General features: G+C 42.3%; 1 protein-coding gene across 1 annotated transcript in view; it reads left to right on the forward strand.

Moving 5' to 3' along the window:
- The window catches only part of LOC126249493 (dynein axonemal heavy chain 5), an 856,962-nt gene that overhangs the window by 810,576 nt on the left and 23,398 nt on the right, over positions 1 to 22,988 (forward strand). The window contains 1 exon segment of the mRNA XM_049951144.1: positions 8,675 to 8,831. Coding sequence (XP_049807101.1) covers positions 8,675 to 8,831 — 157 coding nt within the window.

The raw sequence follows: 22,988 nt of genomic DNA on the forward strand, positions 1-22,988 counted from the left end.
ACTGAGTTAATCGATCATCAACGAACTTAAACGGATGTCTTACGACGTCCGCCCCGAGCAGACACAACTAACGAAAACGAACAAAATGAGATTAGAAAAAAAAAATGGTAAGGCGACTGCTCGCAAAGAGCGGGAAATCTAGGTTCTAGTCCCGGTGTAAGGTGGCTTAATTATTCATGTAGCGCCACCCTACATAATTTTTTTGTATTTTTACGCTCTGATAGCACTTCTCTGACCCATTAACATAATGAATGGGAAAAGGATATGTTCTTTTCATAATTCGTATGGCTACTTGCAAATTGCATATGTAATTTCACATGTGAACTACCGTCAAGGTATGAAGTAATCAGCTGTCCACTTTGGCCTCTGTTGTTGTTGTGGTCTTCAGTCCTGAGATTGGTTTGATGCAGCTCTCCATGCTACTCTATCTTGTGCAATCTTCTTCATCTCCCAGTACCTACCGCAACCTACATCCTTCTGAATCTGTTTAGTGTATTCATCTCTTGGTCTCCCTCTACGATTTTTACCCACCACGCTGCCCTCCAATACTAAATTGGTGATCCCTTGATGCCTCAGAACATGTCCTACCAACTGATCCCTTCTTCTAGTCAAGTTGTGACACGAACTCCTCCCCAATTCTATACAATACCTCCTCATTAGTTATGTGATCTACCCATCTAATCTTCAGCATTCTTCTGTGACACCACATTTCGAAAGCTTCTATTCTCTTCTTGCCCAAACTATTTATCGTCCATGTTTCACTTCCATACATGGCTACACTCCATACAAATACTTTCAGAAACGACTTCCTGACACTTAAATCTATACTCGTTGTTAACAAATTTCTCTTCTTCAGAAACATTTTCCTTGCCATTGCCAGTCTATATTTTATATCCTCTCTACTTCGACCACCATCAGTTATTTTGCTCCCCAAATAGCAAAACTCCTTTACTACTTTCAGTGCCTCAATTCCTAATCTAATTCCCTCAGCATCACCCGACTTAATTCGACTACATTCCATTATCCTCGTTTTGCTTTTGTTGATGTTCATCTTATATCCTCCTTTCAAGACACTGTCCATTCCGTTCAACTACTCTTCCAAGTCCTTTGCTGTCTCTGACAGAATTACAATGTCATCGGTGAACCTCAGTTTTTATTTCTTCTCCATGGATTTTAATACCTACTCCGAATTTTTCTATTGTTTCCTTTACTGCTTGCTCAATGTACAGATTGAATAACATCGGGGAGAGGGTACAACCCTGTCTCACTCCCGTACAAACCACTGCTTCCCTTTCATGTCCCTCGGCTCTTATAACCGCCATCTGGTTTCTGTACAAATTGTAAATAGCCTTCCGCTCCGTCTATTTTGCCCCTGCCACCTTCAGAATTTGAAAGAGAGTATTCCAGTCAACATTGTCAAAAGCTTTCTCTAAGTCTACAAATGCTAGAAACGTTGGTTTGCCCTTCCTTAATCTATTTTATAAGATAAGTCGTAGGGTCAGTATTGCCTCACGTGTTCCAATATTTCTACGGAATCCAAACTGATCTTCCCCGATGTCGGTTTCTACCAGTTTTTCCACTCGTCTGTAAAGAATTCGCGTTAGTGTTTTGTAGCTGTGACTTATTAAACTGATAGTTGGTAATTTTCACATCTGTCAACACCTGCTTTCTTTGGCCTGTAAGAAGCTGTATTCATCTGTTTATTCGGTACGGCAGCCTAGCAGAGAGAGACGGTGGAGGGGCGCAAGCGTTTGACCAGCCATAATTGTGTAGCCTTAAGTGTTCTTCAGGGTCGATGCAGCCTCCAGCGCCGGCCGGCTTGAAAGCGCTCGTGTAAAGGCGCGACGCCTACATGGAGGAATGACTCCTTTATTTAAAGTAAGTGTTGGAAGTTTTCCGTGGGAACTGCACGACACAGCGTCCCAACGGCTGCTCTGGAACGTGGCTAGAAAGACGGTTGGCTTCTGCCTTGTCCTTGCCCATTTAATAAACAAAAATCCTCACGCTTTCATTGGTGCGGTGGTCACAGACTCGGTAAAACTTGGATAGAGACTGTACGGCACTCGGAATCGTTACCGTCATTGGTGGATGATTTAGAGCTTTTCCAAAACTTGAGAGAGAAGTCGGACTTTCTGATTAGGCATTCCCTGCCTACCGCCTCCATGAGCGATAGTGTTGCAGCGCCTCGTGGGCTGCACACGCGAAGTACATTGTTAACTGTCGCTCACAGACATCGCGCACGCAGCCGAATACAGGAAGTTTAATTGGTGAGATTCGGCTAGCAATGCTTTTCGGTGGAATAGTTCAGCGGGAGCGCTATTTGTTAACTTTGCATAGTTAGTCGTATCGCTAGCTGATGGCCGCTCTTAGCTGTTTTATTTTCAGGATACATTTTGAATCTGTGAACGGTGTTTGCTCTTTCGCGTTCACTTTTCATTAGCGGTTTCTGATATGCTCTTCGCTTGACCGTCGGTAATTTTCATTACACGAATCTGAAACTGTTACCAAGATCGGAATTAGACATAATTTTTTTTAACTTGACATTCGTTGTTACCTTGTTGTAGTTTGTTCCCGCTTGAATGCACGGCAAGGGAAGTAAATAACGTTTTTTATAAGTGTGAATTTTCATTAAATAGCTAGAGGCCTCCTTAACTAAAACTTTGTGTCGTGTGGTGTTTGACCTGTGTATTTCATGCATGATTATTAACTTTTAAAAATGAGTGTACCCCTGTTAAATTTAGATTTAATAAGGCGTTATCCGTAGCACGATTTGTTTCATTACCTTTTAAAAGTAAATTCGCATGATTGCGTAGGAAGATTCGCTCCGTTTTCCGATCACGAGGGCTTTAATTTTGCATCTCAGGGGTATGCACACTGCAACCACAACCACCCCACCTCACCCTGCTTCAGTACCAATTTTCATTGTCATCATCCCATTACACAGTAGATGGTAGTCCATATTCGAAACTGTGAACACATTTCACACAACACACTTCTTTACTTGTTCAGATCAATCTACAAAAGCCTCCTAACTAGTGGGCTAGCTACTCCTACCACGTTTGATATAATAGTAGTTCACTACAGATGATAAAATACACAGGGGGAGAAAGAAGACTGGACACCAATTTATCAGTACAGTTAGTATTGATGGCTAATAGTTGGCCAGTACTGTCAGATATCTAAAACCTCTTTATACTTGTCTTATGTTCAGATTGTTCAAAGCGATGTGACACTGCCACTCGCCAATCTAGAACTTCTCTTTTGTTCCAGTGCCTATGGCTAGCGTCGCTGTTGTTACAAATCTGCTGTGTCCATGCTGATTAGTATTTGCATATCGTAACTGCAATTAACTCCAAATCCGAAGGCAGGGTCGTTTGTGAACCCCAAAACTTAGAAGTGAAATCACATGTATTACTGTCAACAACATAGAGCCAGAACAGAAATAACCTCCTGGATGGAGGGTACAGCTACACACACAAAAAAAGTTTTGCATCACCCCGGTTCCCAGAACTCCTGAAGATAGATGCTGACTGTGGATATTGTATCACAGACACAGTCCCTTTGACTGTTCAGAGATGTCACTAAACCTGCCCAAACATGTAAAAAACCATGCATTAGCAGCCCCTATTAAACGGAGGGGGTCCGACAGCCAATCAGTTCCAGTCATTCCACCAAGAAGGAGGTCACGGCTCGTGTTGTCTGTATTTCAAACATGCCTAGACGGTCAATACCGCGGTTCGATCGCGTCCGCATTGTTACTTTGTGGCAGGATGGGCTCTCAACGAGGGAAGTGTCCAGGCGTCTCGGAGTGAACCAAAGCGATGTTGTTCGGACATGAAGGAGATACAGAGAGACAGGAACTGTCGATGACATGCCTCGCTCAGGTCGCCCAAGGGCTACTACTGCAGTGGATGACCGCTACCTACGTATTATGGCTCGGAGGAACCCTGACAGCAGCGCTACCATGTTGAATAAAGCTTCTCGTGCAGCCAGAGGACGTCGTGTGACTACTCTAACTGTCCGCAACAGGGTGCATGGTGCGCAACTTCACTTCCTACGTCGATGACGAGGTCCCTCTTTGCAACCACGACACCATGCAACGAGGTACAGATGGGCCCATCAACATGCCGAATGGACCTCTCAGGATTGGCATCATGTTCTCTTCACCTTTGAGTGTCGCATATGCCTTCAACCAGACAACCGTTGGAGACTTGTTTGGAGGCAACCAGGTCGGGCTGAACGCCTTAGACACACTGTCCAGCGAGTGCAACAAGGTGGACGTTTCCTGATGTTTTGGGGTAGCATTATGTGGGGCCGACGTACGCCGCTGGTGGTCATGGAAGACGCCGTAACGGTTGTACGATACGGGAATGTCATCCTCCGACCGATAGTGCAACCATATTGGTAGCATATTGGCGAGGCATTGGTTTTCATGGACGACAATTTGCGCCCCCATCGTGCACATCTTGTGAATGACTTCCTTCAGAATAACGACAACGTTCGATTATAGTGGCCAGCATGTTCTCCAGAGGTGTACCCTATCGAACATGCCTGGGATAAACTGAAAAGGGCTGTTTATGGATGACGTGGCTCATCAACCACTCTTAGGGACCTACGCCGAATCGCCGTTGAGGAGTGGGACAATCTGGACCCCACAGTGCCTTGATGAACTTGCGGATAGTATGCCACGACGAATACAGGCATGCATCAATGCAAGAGGACGTGCTACTGGGTATTAGAGGTACCGGTGTGTACACAATCTCGACCACCACCTCTGAAGGTCTCGCTGTATGGTGGTACAACATGCAATGTGTGGTTTTCACGAGCAATGAAAAGGGCGGAAATAATGTTTATGTTGACCTCTATTTCAATTTTCTGTACAGGTTGCGGATCTCTCGGAACCGAGGTGATGCAAATCCTCTTTTTATGTGTGTATTTATACGAACATCGAATATTCTAGAATGCTGTTATTGAAACAAACATAGGATATTCCATCGTATGCAAGCATTACAAACATAGGACACGTATTTAAAGAACCTTCCAGGAATGATAAATACTAAATAGTAAATAACTGCTCGTGTCCGGGTTCGAACTGGCAGGCCGCAGTATGTCAGCCCCTGCCACCAACTACTAAACCTTCCAGCACTTGACGCCGCTCGCTACAGCAGTAATTGAAGCTTAAAGATTTGGATGGTAATTATTATTTTGACAAAAATAGCATAGTGAGAATACTGTATGACGTATTATAATTGAATCATTTCCCAGACTAATATATAACATGAAATCATATTTCAATTAATTTATCACTAAAATTCCTTCCCTACACGAAAGAGCTATCGTAACCGTTCGCAACATGAGCACCAATCGTACTTCTCGATTTGCACTAGCTACCATTGTTAGTATAAATTTACATGCAGCTTGTATTTTAGAAGAGGTTACTGGTTTCGTTGCTGTCCGCTGCTCTGGAATATTTTGCCTGCACAACATTAACAGGCGTTCAGCAATACTTAAGTAAAAGAAACAAACAAAACACAAATAAATGCTACCGTGAGCATGATATGCTCACAAGTTAGAGGCGGATAACATCACCTGGTGGGTGCTCCCTACTCTAGTCAACCTTTATCGAGAATTATTGACGGGAACTTTGCTGCTGTATGGAAGTAATAGAAGATATTCGTTGTTAATCATGCCTTGAACTAAAGCTGACATCTCTTAATTACCAGGTTAATGCCCAGAAGGTTTGGTCCGAATGGACGCTATACTGCTTGACAGAGGATCAAATAATACATTGACCAAAAAATTAAAAACCGGAGCTTGTCGCTATGTGGATCACCTTCTTACGGGAGAGTAAACTTGGCTTAATTGCTGTTATGTTCAGACGCAGACATTACGGAAATGGTGAGTATTTGAAAACGTTCGAGGCTACACCACTAGCAGTCAGAAAATACTAGCCTGCAAAGAGAAGAGAATGGCGGCTGTTTTCTTCATCCTGAGGACAGTGTTGAAACCTGCGAAGCATAACTGTCAAAAGCATCTATTGAGAATTGTTATTCATTACAATTAAATATACAAAATTCTCATGTTTACGTATACGACTGATAATTCAGTCTCTGTCGGTAGTCCAACTGGTACACTACAGATCATAGTAAATAAAAAAAATTCGAAATATAGGATAACTTGGAGTGAGGCAGCATCCAAACCAGAGCTACAGCCTTGAAAAAATTATTCGTCCATGAACTAGCTTTCAAGCTCCTGCTGGCTTATCATCAGATGGTGGCGTTTACAGAACATTATTTCCTAAACTAAGTGAAAATCGTCACCAATGTTTTGTAGGGGTCACAGAATCTAGGTTATGTGATCAAGAACGAGAAGGTAACATGACAAATTCCATTACGAAACTCTCATTCCGTTAACTTTTTTTACGCTCACAGCAGATTTTACTTCACCAAGTACGTGAACGAGGCGCTTCCCGACATCTTGAAGAAAATAAGGGTTTTACGTAGCTCCAAAGGTCCTTCCCTATGCGAGCTTGTGCTCCATCTCTGATGACCCGTCGTCGAGAGGACTGCAGACCCAAATCTTTCTTCCTGCTATACTCCACTTTAGATCCTGTCTCTTACATATTATTCGTCCTCAGAGCGTGGAGAGAAGTATATTTCTGAACATGTTTTCCGGTAAAATTGTGATAGTTCTCCCGTACGAAAAATTTACCATCTTGAATTTTGTTAACTTTGATCTAGGATAAGATAGTGTGAAATGTCTCAAATGTTATATTATTTAATATTATCTTGAATACATACAGAAACACAAAGACGGGAAAAAGACCAAAGGTAGCTTACAATGATACGATAGTGATGGATGCAGAAGTAAGAAAAACTGTGATAAAACAAACGTAAACTTTCTAAAGCCGAACATTCCTTCATCACAAAATCAGAATACAAACCCAACGGGAAAACAGAAATTAGCAAAAAGAATAAATTTCTTCTCAGTTTCCAAGTCGCGTCAATTCGGTCACATTTTACCTTAAATGTCGCGACTTGGAAGCGGAGAACAGTTTACCCAGTTATCTCGGCAGTGTTTACATGTCGGGTGAGAGAAACCATTTTCACATTACTTTCTGTTTTCTATCCATTTTACTTTAGTTCCACATGCCTTTTGTTTTTATCTCCCTGAAGTGACGACCAAGTTTCACTATGAGGGGAATATTAGCTCTTCTGTGTGCAAATTCTGTGTAAGCTTTTACCTAGTTTTGTGTCTCTGTACTTTGAAATTTACACATTCGCAACACTGACAAAAACATCGCGCATGGAATGTACTAAAGATATATAGTTATCTTGCAAATATGTACAAAAAGCACACACAATATGTGTCCTCTCAAGAATGGCCTTTTCTATATTACTCATTAGCATTTCTACCTATTTTTCAGAAACATTGTGCAAAAACTAAATGTATTATACTCCACTTTAGATCCTGTCTCTTACAAATTATGCGTCCTCATAGCGTGGAGAGAAGTATATTTCTGAACATGTTTTTCGGTAAAATGAAGCCATGGTGTCAAAGGAATACAGATGGTTTATTCCACTGTGACATCTGTTGGGACACTCGCGCGTTCTGGTTACATTATTCTACATCTACATCTACATGGATACTCTGCAACTCACATTTAAGTGCCTGACAGAGGGTTCATCGAACCACCTTAACAATTCTCTATCATTCCAATCTCGTATAGTGCGCGGAAAGAACGAACACCTATATATTTCCGTACGAACTCTAATTTAACTTATTTTATCGTGGTGATCGTTTCTCCCTATGTAGATCGGTGTCAACAAAATATCTTTGCATTCGGAGGAGAAAGTTCGTGATTGAAATTTCGTGAGAAGATACCGTCGCAACGAAAACGCCGTTATTTTAATGATATCCAATCCAAACCCTGTATCACTTCACTGATACTCTTTCCCATATTTCGCATTAATACGACACGTGCTGCCCTTCTTTGAACTTTTTCGATGGACTCCGTCAATCCTATCTGGTAAGGATCCCACACCGCGTAGCAAAAAATGGTTCAAATGGCTCTGAGCACTATGGGACTCAACTGCTGAGGTCATTAGTCCCCTAGAACTTAGAACTAGTTAAACCTAACTAACCTAAGGACATCACAAACATCCATGCCCGAGGCAGGATTCGAACCTGCGACCGTAGCGGTCTTGCGGTTCCAGACTGCAGCGCCTTTAACCGCACGGCCACTTCGGCCGGCTCACCGCGTAGCAGTATTCTAAAAGAGGACAAACAAGAGTAGTGTAGGCAGTTTCCTTAGTAGATCTGTTACATTTCCTAAGTGTCTTGCCAATAAAACTGTCTTTTGTTCGCCTTCCCCACAACGTTTTCTACATGTTCCTTCGAATTTAAGTTGTTCCTAATTGTAATTCCTTATTTAAATCGTATTTATGTTGATACATAAAGCTTTAAGAGAAACTAAATTTACTTCTGGTCGAGTAGAGATGTTCCTAAACACATAATAATGATGTGAAATGATGTGATGCCAATGCGTCTCGAGCCACAGACATTGCAGCCTGTAGGCCAAGGCCAATATACGTCACCTATTGGTATGGTAGGGCACCCATCAATTACAGGCAGTTTTACGTAGTAAATAAGACACAGACGTTTTAATTTTCAGGTACCAAATCAACACGGCGAAAGAAATTCTCGACACCATTCTCAATGTGCAGCCAAAGGAAGGTGGGAGCCAAGGCGGTGAGACGAGGGAGAACATTGTGTACCGTCTTGCAGAAGACATGCTCGAGAAGCTACCCAAGCAGTACAACAGTTTCGAGGTCAGTAGCTATCCAAGTACTGACACAAGGAAACATCTTTTCTATTACGCAGACATACACTAAAATGGTTAGTTCACAGTTAGTAACAATAGTAGAGAAGGGCAGGTTCTGAGACAAGGGGGACCATTGTCCTAGTATGCCAATGTCACCGATAAAATAAGCCACCTACCCGTGCGCCAAACCCCCTCCCCCCGACACATGGTAAGGTCATCGACCCACAGGACTGGTACTGCCACAAAGGGATATTGTCCTAGTCAACAATAAACCCCCTCCCTTTCCTCAGGCACAAAGTGAGGTCACCAAACCACAGGATTGATTCCGGGACAAAGGGCTATTTTCGTCGTATTCCAAGGTCACTTGATTCCCTCTGGTCTCCCCCTGGGGCGGTAATAGTCCCCCATTCCCCCTCATATCTTCATTATCCCAATGATGTGTGTTTTGTCATTCACTTGTCCATTGTACTCTGTAGTGAATGGAGCATGTTTGTTTTGGGAGATACTTCTTATAAACAATAATAACAAATTAATATCCAGTTTATTATTAACAATAATTTTTCTCAACCCCTCCCCTCCTCCTTGCCTATACACCGTGGTGAGATGGAACATCAGCTATCCTACTTAGAAAATGGTGGTAAATATTACTGAGATAAGCCATTTGATTTTCCGAACTTCTATAATAAAATGACGTTACGACATTTTATGTCCCCTCCCCCCAATTGCTAATTACTATAATTTCTCCAGATGCCCACACCTGCATTCCAATAAAAAGCTTTTAACAAGTAACTCATTTCATTATTCTAACAAAATTTACCGATAAGTAAGAAGCACAGTGTCATATAATAACAAAAACAATTTCGGCAGTGCAACGAATAGACACTTTCTACGTTCTCTCGGCATAATCAGTGTGTGTCGAAATGATGACGAGTCACAGAAACATTACCTGTCACTGAACAACGAGCGACAGGATTCTGCTCTGGCCAGCACCACGCCGTAACAAAGTCAGTTGCCACGCCACTGCCGTCGGCCTACCACTGCATAGCGTCCAAGCAATAAATCACACTCTAAACACTCTCTCTGTCACAGTGTAGGACAGGAAATGGTTCAGGAAGTGCGACTGTCATTGTTTCATCCGTGACCACAGGCTTCGACCAGGAGAGCCCTCCACCACACACCATCCACGGTAAGAAGCGCAGCTCCCGATACACCCGCCGCCCTCTCGAGGGTGTCGACCTCATAAAGGCGGGAAACCTCCCCTCTCCCCATGGGCTGATAAGAATCAAGTCCTCCCGCCGCTTTTTATTACCCGAGATTCGTCAATTATGTTCCAGACTTCACAGAGACAAGCAGAAGCTGAGTTATTCTGCTTAGAAAAAGATGGCAGTTATCCAGTACTGATCCATATGTTGGTGGGCGGCTGTCTGCGGTTTGATAAAAGAGTAATATATATTTGGCGATTGAATCTTCTTCGGCCTCTAAGAAATATGCTACGCCTTGCACAAAATGAAACCTTAATAACAACTACGCCGTTAGCAAAATCTTCCCAAACGGTAAAGTACTTGATAATCGAACCATCTCCCAATACGAATCACTGCTTTTGCATCTCCAACATTAATCGTCCTGATCTGGAAAGGCAATCTGCGTATTGTAGTAAGCACGTCTCTTTCTGACTAGCATAGCGATCAGTGATTTATAATCGCAGACCACAGAAGCTTCTTGTCGTTCAGCACCCCGTAATCCTATGTCGGATAAAGCATACCTCTTTTATTAATTCAGCCTGGTAAGGGCCTCAGACTGACAGGAAAACACTCGTAAAAAAGATCAGTCTAATAGGTGTTCTGCAAGCCAGTCCTCTCGTGGACGAAAAGTACACTTTGCGAAACTTCCTGGCAGATTAAAACTGTGTGCCCGACCGAGACTCGAACTCGGGACCTTTGCCTTTCGCGGGCAAGTGCTCTACCACCTGAGATACCGAAGCACGACTCACGCCCGGTACTCACAGCTTTACTTCTGCCAGTACCTCGTCTCCTACCTTCCAAACTTTACAGAAGCTCTCCTGCGAAACCATGCAGAACTAACACTCCTGAAAGAAAGGAGAGCTTCTGTAAAGTTTGGAAGGTAGGAGACGAGGTACTGGCAGAAGTAAAGCTGTGAGTACCGGGCGTGAGTCGTGCTTCGGTAGCTCAGGTGGTAGAGCACTTGCCCGCGAAAGGCAAAGGTCCCGAGTTCGAGTCTCGGTCGGGCACACAGTTTTAATCTGCCAGGAAGTTTCATATCAGCGCACACTCCGCTGCAGAGTGAAAATCTCATTCTAGTACACTATGTGTTCAAAAGTATCCGGACACCTGGCCGAAAATGACTTACAAGTTCGTCGCGCCCTCCATCGGTAATGATGGAATTCAATATGGTGTTGACCCACCCTCAGCCTTGATTACAGCTTCCACTCTCGCAGGCATACGTTCAATCAGGTGCTGGAAGGTTTCTTGGGGAATGGCAGCCCATTCTTCACAGAGTGCTGCACGGAGGAGAGGTATCGATGTTGGTCAGTGATGCCTGGCACCGTCGGCGTTCCAAAACATCCCAAAGGTGTTCTATAGGATTCAGGTCAAGACTCTGTGCAGGCCAGTCCATTACAGGGATGTTATTGTCGTGTAACCACTCCGCTACAGGCCATGCATTATGAATAGGTGCTCGATCGTGTTCAAAGATGCAATTGCTCTTCAATAGTAGGAAGCAAGAAGATGCTTAAAATATCAATGTAGGCCTGTGCTGTGCTGTGATAGTGCCACGCAAAATAACAAGGGGTGCAAGCCCCCTCCAAGAAAAACGCGACGACACCATATCACCACGGCCTCGGAATTTTACTGTTGGCATTACACACGCAGGCAGATGACGTTCACCGGGCATTCGCCATACCCACACTCTGCCATCGGATCTCCACATTGTGTACCGTGATTAGTGAGTCCACACAACATTTTTCCACTGTCCAATCGTCCAATGTTTACGCTCCTTACACCGAGCGAGGCATCGTTTGGCATTTGCCGGCGTGATGTGTGGCTTATGAGCAGCCACTCGACCATGAAATCCAAGTTTTCTCACCTCCCGCCTAACTGTCATAGTACTTGCAGTGGATACTGATGCAGTTTGGAATTCCTGTGTGATGGCCTGGATAGATGTCTGCCTATTACACATTACGACCCTCTTCAACTGTCGGTGGTCTCTGTCAGTCAACAGATGAGGTTCGCTGGTACGCTTTTGTGCTGTACGTGTCCTTTCACGTTTCCACTTCACTATCACATCGGAAACAGTGGACCTAGGGATGTTTAGGAGTGTGGAAATCTCGCATACAGACGTATGACACAAGTGACATCCGATCACCTGACCACGTTCGAAGTCCATGAGTTCCGCACTTGATATGAAGGCATTACTATCTTCTTCCCCATCACATACCTGCATTCTAAAAAAATGGTTCAAATGGCTCTGAGCACTATGGGACTTAACATCTGAGGTCATCGGTCCCCTGCAACTCAGAACTACTTAAACCTAACTAACCCAAGGGCATCACACACATCCATGCCCGAGACAGGCTTCGAACCTGCGACCGTAGCGGTCTCGCGGTTCCAGAGTGAAGCGCCTAGAACTGCTCGGCCACACCGGCCGGCCCCTGCATTCTAGGTTTTACATTGAATGCTCTACGGATCTGTTGCGGAAAAAGTCCATTCGCTTCAAAAATGCTCTTGAGGTATGTGAGGTCTTCTTATCGGTTATAAAGTGCGCACTATGCGCTAATATCTTACGGACACCTATGGTCTGTGAAGGTTGATGGCAGCTACTGGCATGTAGATATAGATTTATATGTGTAGGTTTACGATATACGGCATGTTCGAGTGTGCCATCAACTTTATATCGAACGACATCATCCAAAAAGGGGAAACAGCCGTCTTTTTCTATTTCCACAGTAAATTTGATACTAGCTTGGATAGAACTGAAATGCTCAGGAATTGATGTAATTCATCCATCCCATGCAGCCATACTACAAATGTGTTGTACACGTACCTCCAGAAGACCGTTGGTTTTAAATTTGCCCTTTTCCTTTTCCTTTCACCCCCTCCAGCCCCCCTCCACCACTGCACCTTCCTCTCCCCTGTTTTTCCCTCCTCTCAGGCCTCCTCTCCCTCAGTAGGTCCCTCCCAGCAGTTTTTTTCTTCGTGTGTGTTCCATCGTTTACAGTGGTTTTTTAAGTGTCTCTGGTTCTGGTGTGTTTTTACTCTGTGGCACACTTTTAACTTGTGCGTGTGACTCCAGTGTATTTTATGTGCCCCACGACTCACCATCTGTGTTCTTTTAATTTTATGTCGACTTTTTTTAACTGTCCCACAATGAACGTCCCCAAGTCAATGTCTATTTTAGCCTCAATGTCTCCACCTATTATGTTTTTATGTGCCCCTTTTTTCGCCTTTTTTATGTATGGTTTCCTCTTTTTTAACTATAATGTCACTCGGCGTTAGAGCGGAGGGGGAATGAAATCACAATAAAGAAAGAAAAAAAAACTTGTCATCGGTGCTGCAACTCACTCTGAGGATACGCGGCCGAAATATCAGTGGAAGAAGTTTTATTTGAGTGGCTGCATACCTGGAAATTAATGGACTATTCATTACGCCGCAAGAAGTTAGTAATGCACATGAAGTAGTAATACTTAAGTGCAATACAGGTACATACAAACGTGGAAGAGTCGTACTGGTTTTGTACCACAGATGGTCGTGCTCCATTATGCCTTTTTAAATTGTCATTTACCGTCTCCCATCTATTAAATTTATTCCTGCTTGCAAACAAGATATCTCTTATGCATATCTAATTATTGTTTTTCGCCGAGCGGTTCTAGGCGCTACAGCCTGGAACCGCGCGACCGCTACGGCCGCAGGTTCGAATCCTGCCTCGGGCATGGATGTGTGTGATGCCCATAGCTTGGTTAGGTTTAAGTAGTTCTAAGTTCTAGGGGACTGATGACCACAGAAGTTAAGTCCCATAGTGCTCAGAGCCATTTCAACCATTTTGTTTTTCTTTTTTTCGTTCTCTTGTAACGTGGTAAATGGCTGGTGGCCGTAATCCCTGCATGCCATAGGCATATTAAGACAGGTCACGCTTGCAAAAGAATATGACCCGAACGTAGTGAACACCATATATAACAAAATTATATAAAATATAAAGAAGAGCAAAAATTGCATGTGCAGATGGCGATCACAAAAAAAATGGTTCAAATGGCTCTGAGCACTATGGAACTCAACTGCTGTGGTCATAAGTCCCCTAGAACTTAGAACTACTTAAACCTAACTAACCTAAGGACAGCACACAACACCCAGCCATCACGAGGCAGAGAAAATCCCTGACCCCGCCGGGAATCGAACCCGGGAACCCGGGCGTGGGAAGCGAGAACGCTACCGCACGACCACGAGATGCGGGCATGGCGATCACAAATTCCGGAGAAAGGGAGTTACAATTGTGTTCATTACATCAGTTAATACTAAGGCTTGCTGCAAAGTAATGAATTCGAATATTTTATTCTGTGCTCAGTATCGGTTGAGATATTACTCTCTCGACTTCCCAGCTTCAAAAATTCAAATGGCTCTGAGCACTATGGGACTTAACTTCTGAGGTCATCAGTCCACTAGAATTTAGAAGTACTTAAACCTAACTAACCTAAGGACAGCACACACATCCATGCCCGAGGCAGGATTCTAACCTGCGACCGTAGCGGTCGCGCAGTTCCAGACTGTAGCGCCTAGAACCGCTCGGCCACCCCGGCCGACTTCCCAGCTTCGCTGACCCAAGTTGCACTCCTCAGCCACTAGAGGGCTCTGAATTGTATCGTTTAACATGGCAGTGTGGAACATAACTCCATCGGTATGTGAGAAACAGCGCACTGTAATCACGTTACTAACCACAGAAAACGTGCGTCCAATTGAATCCACACAAGAATGGAAGCTGTATACGGTGATGATCGCACCGAGATCAGTAATGTGAGACATTGGGTTGTCCATGCTTGTAATGAAGAAACGGTGGGACTAGCCTCAACGTATGTGACAGAGCCCGGAGCGGACGATAGCGTATGGCAACCAAAAAGACTCATCCACATCGGACTGATGACCTCACCAGAGAAAATCATAGGGTAACACAGACAGAGCTCTCGGGTTACTGTAGGATGTCACAAGAGCTTGTACTGACCATCATTGCAGAGCTGCAGTACAGAAAACTGTGTGCACATTGGGTGCACGAATGCTCACTCCTGAAATGAAACAGAGGAGACTAGACATCAGTCAACAGTTTCTGTTGGGATTTGTGCGTGAGGATGATTGGTTGCTTAACAACATTGTGACAGATGATGGAGGCTGGGTTGACCATTTTGACTCCGAAAACAAAAGATCATCAATGAAGTTCTGCCACAAAGGATCATCGACGCTAAAAAAGTTCAAGAGTATGCCATCAGGAGGCAACGTCATTCTCACAGCGTTCTGGGATGTTCGACGTGTGTCGCATTTGGAATTCATGCCTAAAGGCATCATCATAAACAGTGCAAGATACTGTGTGGCCCTCAGAAAACTGAAATCATGAGCTCGGAAAATTCGTCCACAGATGGAGCACCCAATCCGACGCCTTGGGTTCACTGTCATCCATCATCCTCCATACAATACCACCTTGACCCCATCCGATTTTGATGTTTCCAAACCTTAAAGAAAATCTTCGAGGACTTCACTTTGAGAGTGATGAATCTGTTCAAGCAGAGGTAAGGTTGTGGGTCCATCAATTAAGTCAAACATTCTACAGCGACGGTATCAACAAACTGGTCTCTAGGTAGTAGAAATGTGTTCGTCGCTAAGATGACTGTTGAGAAATACATGTGTAGACATAAAGAATAAAGATTTAGAATGTTAATAAAGCTTTCTTTATTGAAAAAACTTTTCACAGTATTAGACAAAAAAATCGAAGGCATTACTTTCCAGTACACCCTCGGATAAAAACGCTAGTGCCTGATAACTTACCACATAAGAACAATAAATACAGGAAATCTGGAGTCTATAAAATATCATGTCGTGACTACAAAAGCTATATTGGCCGGATGGGCGGGTCCTTTGACTTGAAATTTGAAAAGCATACCTACACCAGCAATAAAACGCAATTAGGCTTACATATGCAAACAGAGGGACATAACATTGGTAGCGTTAACGAACAACTAGAAATTTTAACACAAAGTTGAAAACTGTAAGCGGTTAGACATTTATATTATGAAAAGCAAGAAACCAGATAAATTCTTCAATGAGGAAAAAGAGTTTGCAACAGTATCATATTTTAATATTTACGACGATCTACGTAGCTACGGTAGTTGCTGCGTCCTATACACATACTCCAGCTGTTGAGGGCCCTACACTGTGAGAGTACCGCACTGTGCCGTCCAGGCCACATCTTCATTTCCTGATATCTGCTCAGCTAATGTAAACACCTCGCGGACGGAAGAAGATTGTCAGCGAGCTGCAGCAGATAAATGCCGTCTATGCCATATCATCTCTTCTAAGTTATGGGCAGTGGCGTCAACATATAGCTACCTGAATTGCTGCGCCATCAGGCATCGGAAATATGCTCATGCCATGAGACATATGTGGGAGGGGAGTAATATGTCGCAGCTGCAGAGACTTTTTCTTCTGGCTACAGTCCATACCTGGCCTCTCTAGTACGGTTAAATGTCTACACTAAACCTGTCAACCGCCCTTTTTTAGTAATCTTGCAAGTTGCGTTTTAGGAAACGATTTCAGGCTTCTCATTAAGTCCTTTGGGTATGATCCGTTATGACATAGAACTTTGATGCATATTATATCACTTTAACAGGGTCCTAGAGTGAGAGAATAAAGGTTCCTCATAGAAAATGGCTTAAGCTGGCTAATATTCTTAACATCTGAGGAATAACAGGAACCTGCATAATAAATTTACTCCATCTCATATGGGAATGGGGGAGGGGACTGGTATAGAGTACAGCAAGCATTGGTTTAGAAAATAAAAGTATTGTTTGTTGCACATTTCACACACACACACACACCATCCATTCCATAGTTAGAAATTCTTATAGTATGGTAATAGCACCATCATTAGCCAGTGGAGATGTAACAGTCTTATCGTTGTTTGTAATGACGTTACTGCTTCCCTAGTAGCCTTCCTCATCTACACAAAAGTCGTGATCTGATGTTAGATAGTAATGCCCATGTGTAGGGGAATTTAGCATTTACATCCTGACACATGTCTCTACAACGTCTTGTCTTTCCACTTTTAAAGCACATACATGTGTCATCATCCCAAATCTATAACTATTACTTACATTAAATTTCTGGAGCTTCTGTCTCAGATTCCAATAAATACCTAAGAAATAACAATTACAATATGACAAATAGTATTAAAATGATTTGAGTGTGTGTAGTAGCGAAGTGAGTAAATAATACTGACTATGAACAGATAAAGTCAATATTGTCATTACTTCTACTACTACTGCTGCTACCGCTAAATAACACTAATAATAAAAATAATAACAATATAAATAATAATGATAGTGGCAGACATAAAAGGAATTTATAGGTGTAAAAAATAGATGTTTTCTCACATAATGAATTCTGGGGAAAGAAAATTTAAGGAGACTGCACCAGCTAAGAATACTAGGAAATGAGGAAGATCTGGTAGCGAAGAAGGATGCACAGGGGCAGCAAGTGCATACAGGGACAATGATAATCATTATTGTTGCTTTAGTATATACACTAGATCCAAGATGTACACATGTAATGGACGGCGATAATAATAATGTCCATGAATTGACTTCAACCCCTTTGTAAACACATATGACCCAATTACGCTATTTTAGTATTTTGATTTCTCTTGGGGAGGGGGGGGGAGGGGCAGTGTAGGGTAGGTCCAGGATAGCTTTCAGAAGGGATACATTGCTCGGTGCGGATCTACCTGTACTACATACAGGGGAGAATCCAGAATTGGTTCCACCAATGTTAGGTCTGAGCTAGCAGCAGCAGTAGAGCCACATCCAGGTTAGCATCTGGAGGCGGATCCACGAGTTTCGGGTCTGTGCTAACAGCTGGAGGTGGTTCCACCTGTATTACATCCAGCTTAGCATCTTGAAGTTGGTCCACCAGTGTCAGGTCAGGAGTAACAGCTGGAGGTAGGTTCACTCATGTTCCATACTGGGTAGCATCCAGAGATGGATCCACCAGCATTAGGTCTGGGGGTAACAGTCAGAGTTGTATCCACCTGCATTACAACCAAGATAGCGTCCAGAGGTAGATCAACCACCGTTATGCCCAGGAGGGGAAGTCCTGGGGAGACTGCTGTGAGAAACCAACACACCAAACTGACATGATTACAGAGTGACAATTGTTGAACTATATGAAAAAAACAGAATGCATACACTTTATTCAACATGTAAACGTCACTACAGATATTTTGATTTATATTATGACATGTTCGATATGCCTGCCATCATTGGCGATGATGTGGCGCAGACGAATAGAGAAATTTTGCGTGACCCGCTGAAGTGTCGGAACATCGACGCTGTCGATGACCTCCTGAATGGCTGTTTGCAGCTCAGCTATGGTTTTCGCATTATTGCTAAACATCTTGTCTTTAATATAGCTCCACAGAAGGGGAGTTGCATGTGTTCAGATATGGAGAATACGGCGGCCAATCTAGGACCATGCCAGTGGCCTTTGGGTACCCCAGAGGCAGAATGCGGTCCCCAAAGTGCTCCTCCAAGACATCCAACACTCTCCTGCTTCGATGGGGTCAAGCTCCGTCTTTCGTGAACCACATCTTGTCGAAATCAGGTTGACTTTGGATAATGGGGATGAAATCATGTTTCAAAATCTTCACGTACCATTTGGTAGCCACAATGCCATCAAGGAATATCGCACCGATTATTCAGTGACTGGATATTGCGCACCACACAGTCACCCGTTGAGGGTGAAGAGAAATGCGGATACTCAGTCCCCCAAATGTACCAGTTTTGCTCATTGACGAACCCATCCAAATGAAAGTGAGCTTCGTCGCTAAACCAAACCATACTAACTTCTATCATGCCCCGTGACCAGCGATGCAGTTTCAACGTCCTAACGCAAACCATTCAGGAGCTATGACGATTTTATTTCATATACTTCAATAATTGTCACCGTGTATGTGTGTTTACAAAGGGACAAAGTCAGTACCTTGAACATTATTATTATCATCTCCATGTGTTACATATATACAGCCTAGATCTTTAATGTGTAGATACATAGAAGTTTTTATAGTTGCAGTTGACCAGCATGTCTGTGTCATGCAGTTACATGTTTGACAATGTAAAATTTGCACACCAGAGTTACCATGTATACTACACTACGTTAGAAACAACTTGATGCTGTATTGGGGTGGCAACATATATAATTCTGTCACATACCATTATCCCTTGCCGACATTAGTTTACAGATTTGTTTAGAAAACGCATTACACAAAGAGAGTAATTGTAATTTGTGACAGAAGCTGCAAGACATTAATGTAAGTACTAGTTATAGATTTTGGGATGAGGGGGCATTTACGTGCTTTAAAAGTGTAAAGACAAGACGTTCTAGAGACATGGTGTCAGGACATAGCTGCCGAATTGCCCTACACATCAGACTACGACTTCTGTGTGCAAGAAGGCTACTATGGAAGTATTAATGTTATAGTAAACAACGTTAAGATTGTTACACCGCCCTTTGGCAATGATTGTGGTATTACCATACTATAAGAATTTCTGTCTATGAAATGGACTTCGTGTGTGTGTGTGTGTGTGTGTGTGTGTGTGTGTGTGTGTGTGTGTGCGTGCGTGCGTGTGGCCTTGTGGGAGCCTGTCTAAATGTATTAAATGCCAAAAACCAATATTTTTTTATTTTTTAAAGCTGTGTTTCCTGTACCCTACACCAATCCCCCCACCTCCACCTATGTGGAGGAGTAAATTTATACTGCAGATTCCTGTTATTCCAAGGATGTTAAGAATATTAGTCAACTTAAGCCATTCCCTACGAGGAATGGGGAAATGAGAGGAGGGTACTTACTTTATCAGTGACTTTTACATACTAATACAGTGGGCAGCATCGTCTTGGAAACCACCTTGCCCTACTAGTGCTAACTGCATGTAATTCACATCATTTTATCTCTACTTATGACAAATCCTTCTCACTGGCAGAAGTTTGGTGCTTGACCTCTGGGTAGTTGGTTCGAATCCTGATGATAGAAGAAATTTCATTCATCAATATTTGGTTGGCTAGGGACTTTGAGGTATCTGTGTACAGTTTCTGATCACCAGGCCATGTGCTGATGTGCTGAGTTAATTCCCAAACCTCTCCATAGTGTCTTGTACGGAGAGGTCATCAAGACACTTCTGATGGTGGGCCATCCATCTGATGTCGATTTTACGATTCGTAGGACTATTTGCCAACAGTAAGCTCAACCTTATAACTTCGTTTCACATTGATAATTATCTGTAACAAAACAAACACGATGCTACACCTCACAAACACTCAACTTAGTAATCCACCCTATACAGATAACCATCTTGTAAATTTCCTAGTTTCATCATCTCCATTTATTGATTCTTTCTTTGACATTGCTACTGCAGATCTGTAGCTATGAGATACGAAGTAAAAAAAAATGACTGGTGGATATAAGGTCCACCTGTTATGCAAACAACTGCTCTCCATATCAACCCAAACATGTGTCACCAATTTCATGTCACTGCAGTGGGTACTCTTTATTTAGTTCTTAATGTTCTACATTATTGTGTTATGTAGTACTCTCCCTAAATTATTGGATATAGGTATCTCTTCATAGTTAGCATTCAAAAATCCTTTCTCAACTGCATTCTCATGTGTTGGCGGGATGCATACAAAGACACACCACACTTAATTTTACGGAAATTAACTCATAAATAACACTTTTCCACTGTCCAAAATACAGTGTTGATGTTGCTGCAGTGTTTCCAGTCCCTGTCCTTTAACACTTAGTTACATCAGTGAAGACCTTGTTGGCTCAGCATTGGACAGTACTCACATCTGTGAAAACCATGCTAGTTCAGTGTAAGCTAGCGCCTTCAAGTGCAGCTGAGGTGTTTCATGCCAGATTTCAATTTCACGACACAAACAGCTATATGTTACTGAACTATATGCGCCAGCTCCTCTTCTTCACTAACATCTCGTAAATGGAGATGTCTCAGTTCTCCAGTATCGCTGTCTGATGACATCAATAAATTGCATTCAATCAGTGTCACAGACTGACTATTAAAAAGTCTGGAAACTTTTCAGGTTTGTGATTCCAGATAGGCATTAAAATAAATTTTGAAACTTTGCGTGATTACAGACAAACATGCCATGATAAATGTCGACTTAAACAACGATAATTATTGTTTCAAAGAGTCAGTTATAATTGTTTTGTAGCCTAAGAAAGACCATGTGACCCGTTTGTCTAATTATCTTCCTTATTCAGGTGCATTAACGTTTACAAATATTTCATTTCCTAGATATCTGAAACACATGGAAATATTTGAGAAGAACAACAAAAATGTCTCTGTAGACGTGTCTAGCATGAATGGATGGTTAAAGAAGGAGAAAAAATCTACCATTTGTCATATATGCAGATACTGAAGCCTTTCTACGACTAGGTGTAAATGACGACACGCATGTGCACGGATTGTATATTATTGTTTTCCACATGTACTGTAGGTACAGTGAGAATTTTTCAGACTTTCATCTGTATCAAGGTACTGACTGTGTGGAATGGGTCAGAAAACAGCTTTTTATGATAGTTGAGTGCATAAAAATTACTTTCTGTGAAAGTGGCATTTAGAGCAGCAGCCATTTGCCATATTTGCGAGGAACACTTCAAGTAAACTGATGTGAAACACAGAGATCATTCTCAGTTTACAGGCAGATTTCTAGGACCTGGACATGATAACTTTAATTTGTATTCTGAACCTAAATTTATAATTCCTATTGTGTTGCACAACCTGACGAATTACAATGCTCACTTTATTATCATGAACTTACGTAAACAAGTGGAAGAAACTGGGCATAATAAAATGGCTGAAAATAAATCCAGCCATGTTTCTGTGGTTTAGACAAATATGGAAAGATATAAAATATTTACTAAATATGTCTCAGTGGAACGTCATTGCGATATAAAATTTCGATTTATAGAATCCTTGAACTCTCTGGCGTGTTTTCTGGAAAAATATGTATCATATTTAAAACCTGATGGATTGAAAGTAACAAGAAAGTAATTCCCCAATAGTGAACAATTTAATTTGATTAATAAGAAAAGTGTGTTCACTTATAAGTATGTGACTGCCAAATCTGTTTCTCGGATGAAAGTGTCTTTCTTTGTATGTAATTGAAAATCTGTTTTGTAGATGAAACAGTTGCCATCAACTGAAGCATTAAAAAGCTTGCTGTGTGGTAAAACTACTATCGAACAATATGAATACCAAAGAGCATGCAAGGTATGGTGTTTGAGTGCAAGTCATCAGGAGATTACTACAAATTACATTTGTGTTACTATTAACCTATGTCTTAGAAAATTTCCACATAATCTTTCTCAAAATGTACAAACTGGATCCGGCCCATTATGTAACTTCACCCAGTTTAGCGTAGATGCCTTGTTGGAAACTACTAATTTAAAATTGTAATTTGTAATGGACATATAACAATTACAATTTCTTTAGTGTGGCATCAGATGTGCTATTGTTTACTGGTCACATACACATAATGTTTTAAACAATCACTCCTACGTTTGTAGCATTTGTGGACTTAGAGAAAGCTTTTGACAATGTTGACTGGAATACTCTCTTTCAAATTCTAAAGGTGGCAGGGGTAGAATACAGGGAGAGAAAGGCTATTTACAATTTGTACAGAAACCAGATGGCAGTTATAAGAGTCGAGGGACATGAAAGGGAAGCAGTGGTTGGGAAGGGAGTAAGACAGGGTTGTAGCCTCTCCCCGATGTTATTCAATCTGTATATTGAGCAAGCAGTAAAGGAAACAAAAGAAAAATTCGGAGTAGGTATTAAAATCCATGGAGAAGAAATAAAAACTTTGAGGTTCGCCGATGACAT

Source organism: Schistocerca nitens, chromosome 3, assembly GCF_023898315.1.
Source record: "Schistocerca nitens isolate TAMUIC-IGC-003100 chromosome 3, iqSchNite1.1, whole genome shotgun sequence".
In the NCBI taxonomy this organism is placed as follows: domain Eukaryota; kingdom Metazoa; phylum Arthropoda; class Insecta; order Orthoptera; family Acrididae; genus Schistocerca; species Schistocerca nitens.